The sequence below is a fragment of the Microcaecilia unicolor genome, chromosome 10 (assembly GCF_901765095.1).
Source record: "Microcaecilia unicolor chromosome 10, aMicUni1.1, whole genome shotgun sequence".
Classification (NCBI taxonomy): Eukaryota; Metazoa; Chordata; class Amphibia; order Gymnophiona; family Siphonopidae; genus Microcaecilia; species Microcaecilia unicolor.
The window spans coordinates 37,629,671-37,642,645 of NC_044040.1; the positions used below are offsets into that span (position 1 = coordinate 37,629,671).

At 43.1% G+C, this 12,975-nt stretch overlaps 1 protein-coding gene across 1 annotated transcript in view; it reads right to left on the minus strand.

Moving 5' to 3' along the window:
• LOC115479047 (mucin-2-like) overlaps positions 1-12,975 on the minus strand; it is a 245,734-nt gene that overhangs the window by 28,128 nt on the left and 204,631 nt on the right. The window contains exons 171-178 of the mRNA XM_030216763.1: positions 11,669-11,698; positions 9,576-9,605; positions 7,981-8,007; positions 7,639-7,665; positions 6,845-6,871; positions 6,503-6,529; positions 4,574-4,597; positions 3,548-3,577 (exon numbers count right to left, since the gene is read on the minus strand). Of these exons, the coding sequence (XP_030072623.1) occupies positions 3,548-3,577; positions 4,574-4,597; positions 6,503-6,529; positions 6,845-6,871; positions 7,639-7,665; positions 7,981-8,007; positions 9,576-9,605; positions 11,669-11,698 (222 nt within the window). The remainder of the gene's footprint in view (positions 1-3,547; positions 3,578-4,573; positions 4,598-6,502; positions 6,530-6,844; positions 6,872-7,638; positions 7,666-7,980; positions 8,008-9,575; positions 9,606-11,668; positions 11,699-12,975) is intronic.

Sequence of the window (12,975 nt, forward strand, 5' to 3'; positions counted from 1 at the left end):
GCGGCGGGGGAGGTGCGAAGCTGCCTATGTGTATGGCAGCGCAGCGCGACGGCCGAAAAGGAAAACGACTCCTCTTGCAGGGACGATGCAGCGGAGCCTGGGGAGAAGACAGGGCATGAAGGAAACGCTGCCTCCGCGGGACAAAAGGGCTGCGACAGCGCGGGAAGGATGTGGATTTGCGGGCCTGGGGGGAAAGTGGTTGAGCTGCTGGGACATGGGAGGGAGAGGAGGAAGGGACTTGAGGGAAGGAAGAGAGAACTACTGGGACATGGGAGGGAGAGGAAGAAGGGACTTGAGGGAAGTAAGAGAGAGCTACTGGGACATGGGAGGGAGAGGAAGAAGGGACTGGAGGAAAGGAAGAGAGAGCTACTGGGACATGGGAGGGAGAGGAAGAAGGGACTGGAGGAAAGGAAGAGAGAGCTACTGGGACATGGGAGGGAGAAGGGACTGAGGGAAGAGAGAAGCTGCTGGGACATGGGAGGGAGAGGAAGAAGGGAAGGGAGAAGCTGCTGGGACATGGGAGGGAGAGGAAGAAGGGACTGACGGGAAGGGAGAGCTGCTGGGACATGGGAGGGAGAGGAAGAAGGGACTTGAGGGAAGGAAGAGAGAGCTACTGGGACATGGGAGGGAGAGGAAGAAGGGACTGGAGGGAAGGGAGAAGCTGCTGGGACATGGGAGGGAGAGGAAGAAGGGAAGGGAGAAGTTGCTGGGACATGGGAGGGAGAGGAAGAAGGGACTGGAGGGAAGGGAGAGAGCGTCTGGGACATGGGAGGGAGAGGAAGAAGGGACTGACGGGAAGGGAGAGCTGCTGGGACATGGGAGGGACTGGCGGGAAGGGAGAGAGCTACTGGACATGGGAGGGAGAGGAGGAAGGGACTGGAGAGCTGCTGGACAAGGGAGGAAGAGGAAGAAGGGACTAGAGGGAAGGGAGAGAGCTGCTGGACATGGGATGGAGAGGAGGAGGGGATTGGATGGAAGGGAGAGAGCTGCTGGACATGGGAGGGAGAGGAGGAAGGGGCTGGAGAGCTGCTGGACAAGGAAGGAAGAGGAAGAAGGGACTAGAGGGAAGAGAGCTGCTGGACATGGGAGGATAGGGAGAGAAAGAGGGGAGATGGATGAAAGGATGCAGAGAGAAAGGGGAGAAACTAGAAGGATGTGGAGAGAGGGAGGAGACTGAACAGAAAAGGGTAGAGAGATAGACACTGGATAGAAGGAGAGGGAAGATAGAGACACTAGATGGAAGGATCAGGAGAGAGGGTAGATGAGTGGAAGGATAAGGAGAGAAAGAGGGAAGACACTGGATGGAAGGGTAGGGAGAAAAAGGAGACGCTGGATGCAAAAGAAAGAGGGGAGACACGAAGGATGGGGAGAGAAAGAGGGGAGCTGCTGGATGGAAAGAGGGAGAGGACAGAGTAGGGAAAGACTGGAGAATAAGAGGAAGGGGCATGTGGCGAACAAGGGTGAGGAAAAGATGAAAAGCCATAGGTGATGAATGGACAGGAAACCCTGGCAAGAGAAAGACGAAGGAAAGCAGAATCTAGAGACTGGGAGCAACACAATGAGAAAAAGTAAATGGCCATACAACAAAGGTAAAGAAAATAATTTTATTTTTAATTTAGGATAAAGTAATATGGTACCTGTGTTAATAAAGTTTCAGAGACCAATACTTCCTTCCTTAGGTCAGGAGAGGATACCGTAACAGCATTATACTGACCTGAGGCAGGAGATTTTGGCCTCTGAAAGCTCACTGAAAAGTGTGACTAAATATTTCCTGGGGGAGGGGGGTAGAGAGAAAATTTTGTGCCCACCCACTTTGGGTTCAGGCCCACCCAAAATTGGCAGTCTGGCTACGCCACTGGGCCTGAGGCAAGAATGGGTGAGCCTCTTCCCACCCAGGCTCACCTGTAGCTATGTCACTGGTCTGTCATTTTCACTAAGAGTATAGTGGCTGCTTGTAACAGACTTACAGAGGCAATAGTTAGATCTATAAAAGCGGTATCACACAAGCGTATATGAGACTAACACCAAAGGAGTGTACTGAGTTGAGGGAAGGGAGGGAGGGTGAGAAATGATCACAGATCAAGGAAAAACCTGTGACATCACAGTGGCAGGTACAAATGGACAGCTCAAATGGGCCCAATTGGCCTTTTCTACTATAAGGCAGGGGTTCTCAACCCAGTCCTCAGGACACACCTAGCTGGCCTGGTTTTCAGGATATCCACAATGAATATGCATCACATAGATTTGCATGCACTACTGCCATTTTATGCAGATCTAGCATATTCATTTGGGTTATCCGGAAAACCTTACTGGCTAGTTGTGTCCCGAGGACTGGGTTGAGAACCCCTGATCTAAGGCAATGGGGAAAGCCAGAGGAACAAACGATTGTTAATGCCTCTGTATAAATCATTGGTACTATCTCTTCTGGAGCCTTATCGGCCCAATGGTTAATGCAAATTATATGCTCACTGGTGGCTTGTGAATGTATAACTTGCATATCCATGGATTTTTGATTACTATGGGGCAATTTTATAAATTGTATACATGTAAATGGCTGATATAAATTTCTGACTATTGTGCAGTAAAAATATGTTCATTGGTATGATGCTGCCTATTTTGCTGGTAGGTATATACAGGAGCAGAATCTGGACAGAGTATAGGCAGAGTTCACAAGTATGCACATAGATGATAAAATATGCTAATTTATGTGCATATTTAAATGATTTAGGCATGACCATGTCTGTATTATAGATGTGATTTCTGCCACTTACACTAGTGTTTTGTAATGGCACATAGGTACATGTATGTCTTTATAAACCAGGCCCTAACTGGGCACATACTTGCTCCCTTAAACTATGTACTTCCTAATAAAATTATACTTAACATGAATAGCAGTGGACTGAAAATCTGTCTACCTTTAGAGCATAGGGGTAGAGGATAGAGTAAAAAATTATCTGGATAGTGACATTTTTCAGTCTCTATCTAGATAAGCTATTGAGTTCAGGCATCATAGTCACTGGGGTTTTTTTTTTTAAATGCTGGCTGTGGTGGTCAAAATATATACAGATATTCACCGGCACTATACGGATAATGACCTGCGCTGAATATCCAGGTAAGTTCCAGCACTGACCGTCGTATCTGAATAGTGACGATATTCAATTCACTATCCTGAAAACTTATCTGGATAATTTAGGACAGCCTTCTCTAAATCCTGGGACTTCCCTGGCTTCACCCATGCTCTTTCCTGGCACAAACTGCATAGGGCTGAGGCAGTCTGTAAGGCGATCTGGATAGTGCAGCTGAATGTCTCAGTGTACACAACTTATCCAGAGCAGGTGTTGTTTTCCGGATGAGTGTTTTTGAATATTGACCCGTACATGTAGGCAGCATGCATCCACAGGATGACTTAACAATATAATGTGAACAAATCGGAAACCAACAGAGCCAGGGGTGAACAACGAGGAAACAAACCTCAATATAGAAGCAAAACAAATACCATATGAAAGATTTGGTAGCATTATAAAAATGTCAAATAAATTACATTTACCTGATGATGGAAATGAATGTGGTGTTGATCCTAAAGAAGCAGAGATTAAAGATTTAACGACTATTGTAATTTGTAAAGTGGTTGTTGGAACTATAGAAAGTGGGGGGATGGGCTTTAGTTGAAAAGAAACCAGCAAATGTCATTTTGGAGCAAGATACTTTGCAAAGAAGGAGCAGCTGGAGATGGATCCTATGATATTGGACTTAGAAGATAGGGTAGATTTAAGGGAGGTGGGGAGGGAGAAACTGTTAAAGCAGTTAGGAGGGATGGAGGAGAAGCTTTTAAAGATTTATTTTTCAGAATTAAGTTGTAAGTTTAATTGTCTAAGCCTGCATCTTAAGCAGGGTTGTTGTTGGGGGGGGGGGGGGGGGGAGGGTGGACTTGCAAACAAAGGAACTGCCCTGTGCCCCCATGGCACAGGGGCCTCCAAAGCCTGATCAAAGCTGAAGAAGGTACAGCCTACTGGCAGAATTTGAGTCCCCCCCCCCCCCCCCCCCCCGTTTCCAAATTGCTGCCCTGGGCCCCTGCATACTCAACAGCCCTGATCATACGAGATAACATTTAAAGACTTATATTTGTATATTCTAGAGGAAATGAGAGATATGATATAGACATTTCAGTAACTGAAAAATAAAACATAGGAATCAAGTACTTTTCAGTGAGAAAGTCATTCTTCAACAAGATATGATTCTATAAATCTAGGAGGGACCAGATTTCAGCACAGCATAAGGGCACAGGGAGTAGTGAAATTGTCCTCCCCATTTTGTATTGGAATGATCTTGTTTCTAGATAATCGACCATATCTAGTTTTGTCTTGTTCTACATAAGATTACATTTCCAAACTAAGATCTACAATTCTGTTTAACTTATAGTGTGATAGTACTATTTTTGGTATAGCAAGAAAGACTGATTTTAACCAAAAGTGTATCTAATATCCTGCATAGATGTGTACATGCAAATGTATATACTGTAAAAATCAAAGACTTCAAAAATCAGAATACGTGAAGCAAAATATTATTTTCTTACCATGTGGAGTGGGAGTGGGTTGTTCTAATTTTAAGAAAAAAAAGACAATCTTATGTTTCAGTTTTTATTACAGCTATCATATGCATTCTGTTTCCATGACCAACGTAAGTATTCCTACTGCCATTTACAAACAGGGAAATGTATAGTTGGATATTCTAATGTTTTTGTTGTACTCAAATGACTTAGGGCCATGTTTATTAAGGTGTGTTAGTGTTTTTAAAGCGCCTACAATTACCGCGCGTGTTAACCATGTAGGCGCCTATAGGGATATTGTAGGTGTCTAAACGGTTAACATGCGTACATGTTTAATGTGCATTAAAGACGCTAACATGCCTATAACGCGGCTTAGTAAACAGAGCCCTTAGGTATTTAAGCATAACAAAAACACAAATTATAAGGGTAATATTTTTTAATAATACTGTCCATATAGCCTGGTCTAAAATAACATGGCGGTGGCTGCCCGGCAGCTCCTGCATCAGAGCGACCCTTTCTTTCCGGCTTCCCCATCGGCGATTGAGATGACGCGGCAGGAGACCCCCTTGCCGTTGGTTGGGAAGCCGGAAGGGGCAGGGCTACAGGGGAAAGCATAAAAGCTGCCAACAAGGGCTAGGGAGCCTCTTGTTGGCAGTGAGCGGCGCGGGAGTTTCCCTGGCTGCATACACGCATAAAAAAATATATGCATGGAAAGCGTGTACCTACTTTTACATGATCTGCATTTAGGGTTTTTTTTTTACAAAGACGCTCTGGCATTTTTAGTGCTTGCTAATAATGAGTGTGCACTAAATGCTAGAGATGCCAATAGGAATATATGAGCGTGTCTAGCATTTAATCTATTTTGGAGCATAGAGTATGCTCGTAATTTAGGAGCAGAAATTTAGGAGCAGAAATTATGCTCATAAATTTAGGAATGTAACCTTTATAGAGTAAGGCCCTTAGTGCATGCTTATTTTTAGCATGTGCTAAAAATACCACGTGTGTCTTTGTAAAAGAGGCTAGTTAGGCATTTCTTGGGGTGTAATGTGGGCAGGGTTGAGGCAGAATTGCAATGAGCATTTATATTTTATATAAACTATGTTTGTGCATGCATGGAGTACATATACACATTTGTACCTTTTTAGAGTAGGCATAAATTTGTACATATCAATTTGTGTACTGTTGGGATTAGTTCTAGGAGCATATTTTAGAAAGTAAAATAAGTGCCAATGTTTTCTTTATAAACAGGCTTAAAATAGGCTTGGTTTTTTTTGGACTTTTCACCTATGTATCCTATTATAAAGAAGCACAGAAGCCAATATTCAAAAAATAACAAGACTTAAAAGTTATGTGTACAACTTTATCCAAATATTCAGTGGCACTTATGTGCATAAGTCTACTGCTGAATATCTGCATAATTTTATCAGGTTAAACTTGAAGATATCCTTTCACCCCACACATTTTATGATCTAAATTTTGTGTACTGAGTTAGGGACAACAAATTACCCACTTGGTGAGGCAGGGTATTCAGAATTTGGGGTTTATCTGGCCAACTTCAGAAATTAACCAGTTAAACCCTTTGAATTACAACCCCAAAGGATAGGCTTATATTTGAGTATATATAGTAATTATGGTATTAGATGGTCTGTGGGTGGGAAGAGGGAGAGGAGAACAAAAGTAAGGTGGGGTAGATTTGTGGGGATGAGTTGGGGTTGGGAAGAAGAGAGACTGGAACATTTAATGCTTCCCTAGCTCTTGCTCTACATTTAAATATGGCCTGGCCAGTTGTGCCCAGACGCTGCTGTACTTTGTTTTTCTTTTGATAGACTTTATTGCACTTGTAGCCCAAGGTAGCCTGAAGCCTAGAAGGCTAGTGATAGTTCATTGTTTCATTTTTCAGCTACTGGGTCAGTTCTGATATTTGTATTAAAGTACTGAAATTAAATTAAAGCTTACCTTTGGTAGTCACTACTACAGCTGACTCTGTTAGATACAGAAAATTGTATGTTTCATTATATATAATAATGACTGAATTTGAAAAATACTACAATTACTGTTTCTGTTTGGCCAGATTTTCTAATAGGATGGCTAACCTATCTGAGACAGATGTAAAGGTCTGCATGTACTCTATGAGGCTAATTCTGTAAAGTAGGTGCTAACATTTACTTGTGTAAATGTTTAGAATACTAGCAAAATGGTAGAGATGCAACTTCCTGGTCCCCAAAATAGACGCAAAATAAATGCCATATGAAAGATTTGGTAACTTCATAAAGAATCTGCCAAATAGATGTAATTTACCTTTTGTTGCAGGTGGTTTGGTTGATCCTAAAGAAGCAGAGATTAAAGATTTAACAATTGATGTAATTTGTGAAGTGGTTGATGGAACTATAAGAAGCGGGGGATGGACTTTAGTGGAAAACAAAACAGCAAATGCCACTCTGGAGTAATACATTGGCAAATGAGGAGCAACTAGAGATTGATTCTATGACATTGGACATTGAGGATAAAGCAGATTAAAGGGGGAGGGGGCTAAAGGGTTAGGAGGGATAGAAGAGAAGCTCTTAGGGATTTAGTTTTCAGAATTAAATAGCAGGTTTCATTGTCTAAGCACTATCCTGGCACCGCACATTTTGCTGAGGTGGTCTGTAAGGCGATCTGGATGGTGCTGCTGAATGTCTCAGTCAGTGCAGCTTATTTGAATAGCAGGTTCTGCGTTCAGGATGAGAGCTTTTGAATACTGACCTGTACAGGTTTAGCTTAGGCCTGCTGACTGGGATTAGCAGGCCTCAATTAAACAGGTGGATGCAGATTATAGAAAGCAGATCAAACTCTGAATAAGGATGTTCAAGTCAGTGTGTCCCAAATGGCGTCCATTTCTCATGTATTTTAGAACACATATAGCCTGGTCTAAAATACATGAGGAATGGGCATCGAAGTGCTGGTTACATCTAGCAAGAATATCCATATTACAAACTGGCCACAAGCCATCCATGTGCAGGAGTTGCCTATTGCCTAGAGTAGCTGACTGAGAACTAGGGCAGAGAACCAGAGGATGCTGGTTCCAATCCCACTGAAATTAAATTAAAGCTTACCTTTGGTAGTCACTATTACAGCTGACTCTGTTAGATACAGAAAATTGTATGTTTCATTATATATAATAATGACTGAATTTGAAAAATACTACAATTACTGTTTCTGTTTGGCCAGATTTTCTAATAGGATGGCTAACCTATCTGAGACAGATGTAAAGGTCTGCATGTACTCTATGAGGCTAATTCTGTAAAGTAGGTGCTAACATTTACTTGTGTAAATGTTTAGAATACTAGCAAAATGGTAGAGATGCAACTTCCTGGTCCCCAAAATAGACGCAAAATAAATGCCATATGAAAGATTTGGTAACTTCATAAAGAATCTGCCAAATAGATGTAATTTACCTTTTGTTGCAGGTGGTTTGGTTGATCCTAAAGAAGCAGAGATTAAAGATTTAACAATTGATGTAATTTGTGAAGTGGTTGATGGAACTATAAGAAGCGGGGGATGGACTTTAGTGGAAAACAAAACAGCAAATGCCACTCTGGAGTAATACATTGGCAAATGAGGAGCAACTAGAGATTGATTCTATGACATTGGACATTGAGGATAAAGCAGATTAAAGGGGGAGGGGGCTAAAGGGTTAGGAGGGATAGAAGAGAAGCTCTTAGGGATTTAGTTTTCAGAATTAAATAGCAGGTTTCATTGTCTAAGCACTATCCTGGCACCGCACATTTTGCTGAGGTGGTCTGTAAGGCGATCTGGATGGTGCTGCTGAATGTCTGTCAGTGCAGCTTATTTGGATAGCAGGTTCTGCGTTCAGGATGAGAGCTTTTGAATACTGACCTGTACAGGTTTAGCTTAGGCCTGCTGACTGGGAATAGCAGGCCTCAATTAAACAGGTGGATGCAGATTTTAGAAAGGGCATCTAACTCTGAATAAGGATGTCCAATCAATGTGTCCGAAATGGCATCCATTTCTCATGTATTTTAGAACAGGATCTGCAGACATAACAGCCTGGTCCAAAATACTCGAGGAATGGAGATCCAAGTGCTGGTTATATCTAGCAAGAATATCCATTTTACAAACCAAAATGTCCAAACTAAGAACTGGGCAAAACAAGAGACATGGATATCTTTGTGGCAGCATAGGAACATCCATATTATAAACTGGCCTCAAGCCATCCATGTGCAGGAGTTGCCTAATTGTTAGAGTAGTTGCCTGAGAGCTAAGGCAGAGAACCAGAGGATGCTGGTTCCATTCCCACTGCAAGTCTTTCTGGATTTCTTTCTATTTATTTTAAATTGTGAATTCTACAGAAATAGAAAAATACCTACTGTGACTTCCCTTGGACATCTATAGCTTGGCCCCTCCCCAGTCCATACTTAGACCACACTGCCTTGCCATGTGGACATACTGCAGTTTTTGACGTCTAGATTCTGGCTTTATAAAATTGGACAGGTTTCGTTTAGGCCTGCTGACTGGGATTAGCAGGCCTCAATTAAACAGGTGGATGCAGATTTTAGAAAGGGCATCTAACTCTGAATAAGGATGTCCAATCAATGTGTCCGAAATGGCGTCCATTTCTCATGTATTTTAGAACAGGCTCTGCAGACATAATAGCCTGGTCTAAAATACACGAGGAATGGAGATCCAAGTGCTGGTTACATCTAACAAGAATATCCATTTTACAAACGTCTAAATGCCAGTTTTCAGACATCCACAACAAGAACAGAGTTTCTAAAATAACCCCATCGCCAGTGTTTAAATTGATACGGACACCACCACTGATGAATAATGACTCTTATGTGTCCAATTTCGGAAACAAAATGATAAAGACAGCATGCATCCCACAGGATACTGTAATATGAATAAACCTGAAAGCAAGAGGGCCAGGGGTGAACAATAAGAAAACAAACCCCAAAATAGAATCAAAACAAATGCCATATGAAAGATTTGGTAACTTCATAAAGAATTTGTCAAATAAATGTAAATTTACCTTTTGTTGTTGGCAAATGTGTTGTTGAGGCTAAAGAAGCAGAGATTAAAGATTTAATGACATGCAATTTGTAAAGTGGTTGATGGAACTATAGGAAATGGGGGATGGGCTTTAGTGGAAAACAAAACAGCAAATGTCATTTTGGAATATGACGCTTGCAAAGGAGGAGCAACTGGAGATTGATTCTATGACATTGGACATTGAGGATAAGGTGGATTAAAGGGGGGGGGGCTAAAGGATTAGGAGGGATAGAGGAGAAGCTCTTAGGGATTTATTTTTCAGAATTTAATAGGTCTAATTGTCTAAGCCTGCATCATAGGTGGTGGGGGGCGGGGGCAGTAAATAGCAACTGCCCTGAGCTCCCGTTTCACAGGGTCTCCAAAGCCTGCCCAAAGCTGAAGTACTAACAGGATTTGAGCCCCCTTCCTTCCAAATTACTTCCCTGGGCCCCCATATGCCTAACACCGGCCCTGATCACAAGATCTATGAGGTAACTTTTAAAGACCCGTTTTTGTATATTCTAGAAGAAATGAGGGCTAGAGGGATATGAATCAGCTATTTCAGTAACTGAAAAATATATAAGGGCACAGGGAATGATGATGCTGTTCTCCCCATTTTGTATTGGGATTGATCTTGTTTATAGATAATCAACCATATGTAGCTTTATCTTAACTTCACTCTCCCAACTCCCCCCCCCCCCCCCCCCCCCCCCCCCCCCCCCCCCCCCCCGCTGCCCGGTACCTTTTAAATCCTCAGTGCTAGGCTGGCAGCATGCTGTGACTCGTAGGCTGCTCACACCAGCCTTGAGCCTTCCTTCTGATGCAACTTCCTGGTCAGGAAGTTGTGTCAGAGGGAAGGCTCGGGCCTGACATGACCAGTGGGTATGAGCCGCTGCTCACTGCTGTTCTAGCATTGAAGGATTTAAAAGGTACTGGAGAAGGGGGTGAGTGAAGTTAAGAAATACCAGATCGCCAGGAGTCTTCATCTGGTAGGGCCTGGGGATCCCTGCCAGCCACAAACCAGCTGTGTTGCTGCTGGGTGGACCTGAGTTGAAGGTGGATGGACCTGTGCCCACCGGGGCCCATTCATGGCTACGCCACTGAGCCATGCACTGTCCTGGCACTAACCGCATATTTTCTCGAGGCGGTCTGTAAGGTGATCTGGATGGTGCTGCTGAATGTCTCAGTCAGTGCAGCTTATTTGAATAGCAGGTTCTGCGTTCAGGATGAGAGCTTTTGAATACTGACCTATACAGGTTTAGCTTAGGCCTGCTGACTGGGAATAGCAGGCCCAATTAAACAGGTGGATGCAGATTATAGAAAGCAGATCAAACTCTGAATAAGGATGTTCAAGTCAGTGTGTCCCAAATGGCGTCCATTTCTCATGTATTTTAGAACACATATAGCCTGGTCTAAAATACATGAGGAATGGGCATCCAAGTGCTGGTTACATCTAGCAAGAATATCCATTTTACAAACTGGCCACAAGCCATCCATGTGCAGGAGTTGCCTATTGGCTAGAGTAGCTGACTGAGAACTAGGGCAGAGAACCAGAGGATGCTGGTTCCAATCCCACTGCAAGTCTTTCTGGATTTCTTTTTAATTATTTTTAAATTGTGAATTCTACAGAAATAGAAAAATACCTACTGTGACTTCCCTTGGACATCTATAGCTTGGCCCCTCCCAAGTCCCATCCTAAAAATACTTAGACCACACTGCCTTGCCATGTGGACATACTGCAGTTTTTGACGTCCAGATTCTGGCTTTATAAAATTGGACATCTAAATGCCAGTTTTCAGACATCCACAACAAGGACAGAGTTTCTAAAATAACCCCATCGCCAGTGTTTAAATTGATACGGACACCACCACTGATGAATAATGACTCTTATGTGTCCAATTTCGGAAGCAAAATGATAAAGACGGCATGCATCCCACAGGATAACTAGCAATATACTGTAATATGAATAAACCTGAAAGCAAGAGGGCCAGGGGTGAACAATAAGAAAACAAACCCCAAAATAGAATCAAAACAAATGCCATATGAAAGATTTGGTAACTTCATAAAGAATTTGTCAAATAAATGTAAATTTACCTTTTGTTGTTGGCAAATGTGTTGTTGAGGCTAAAGAAGCAGAGATTAAAGATTTAATGACAGATGCAATTTGTAAAGTGGTTGGTGGAACTATAGGAAATGGAGGATGGGCTTTAGTGGAAAACAAAACAGCAAATGTCATTTTGGAATATGACGCTTGCAAAGGAGGAGCAACTGGAGATTGATTCTATGACATTGGACATTGAGGATAAGGTGGATTAAAGGGGGGGGGGGGCTAAAGGATTAGGAGGGATAGAGGAGAAGCTCTTAGGGATTTATTTTTCAGAATTTAATAGGTCTAATTGTCTAAGCCTGCATCATAGGTGGTGGGGGGCGGGGGCAGTAAATAGCAACTGCCCTGAGCTCCCGTTTCACAGGGTCTTCAAAGCCTGCCCAAAGCTGAGCGCCTTCCTTCCAAATTACTTCCCTGGGCCCCCATATGCCTAACACCGGCCCTGATCACAAGATCTATGAGGTAACTTTTAAAGACCCGTTTTTGTATATTCTAGAAGAAATGAGGGCTAGAGGGATATGAATCAGCTATTTCAGTAACTGAAAAATATATGTAAAACACAAGAATGAACTATTTTTCAGTGAGAAAGGTGTTCTTTGACAAAAGATGATAATAAATCTAGAAGATTCTAGCACAGCATAAGGGCACAGGGAATGATGATGCTGTTCTCCCCATTTTGTATTGGGATTGATCTTGTTTATAGATAATCAACCATATGTAGCTTTATCTTAACTTCACTCTCCCAACTCCCCCCCCCCCCCCCCCGTTACCTTTTAAATCCTTCAGTGCTAGGCTGGCAGCATGCTGTGACTCATAGGCTGCTTGCACCAGCCCTGAGCCTTCCTTCTGACGCAACTTCCTGGTCAGGAAGTTGCGTCAGAGGGAAGGCTCGGGCCTCACATGACCAGTGGGTATGAGCCGCTGCTCACTGCTGTTCTAGCACTGAAGGATTTAAAAGGTACTGGAGAAGGGGGTGAGTGAAGTTAAGAGATACCAGATCGCCAGGAGTCTTCATCTGGTAGGGCTTGGGGATCCCTACCAGCCACAAACCAGCTGTGTTGCTGCTGGGTGGACCTGAGTTGAAGGTGGATGGACCTGTGCCCACTCATGGCTACGCCACTGAGCCATGCACTATCCTGGCACTAACCGCATATTTTCTCGAGGCGGTCTGTAAGGTGATCTGGATGGTGCTGCTGAATGTCTCAGTCAGTGCAGCTTATTTGAATAGCAGGTTCTGCGTTCAGGATGAGAGCTTTTGAATACTGACCTGTACAGGTTTAGCTTAGGCCTGCTG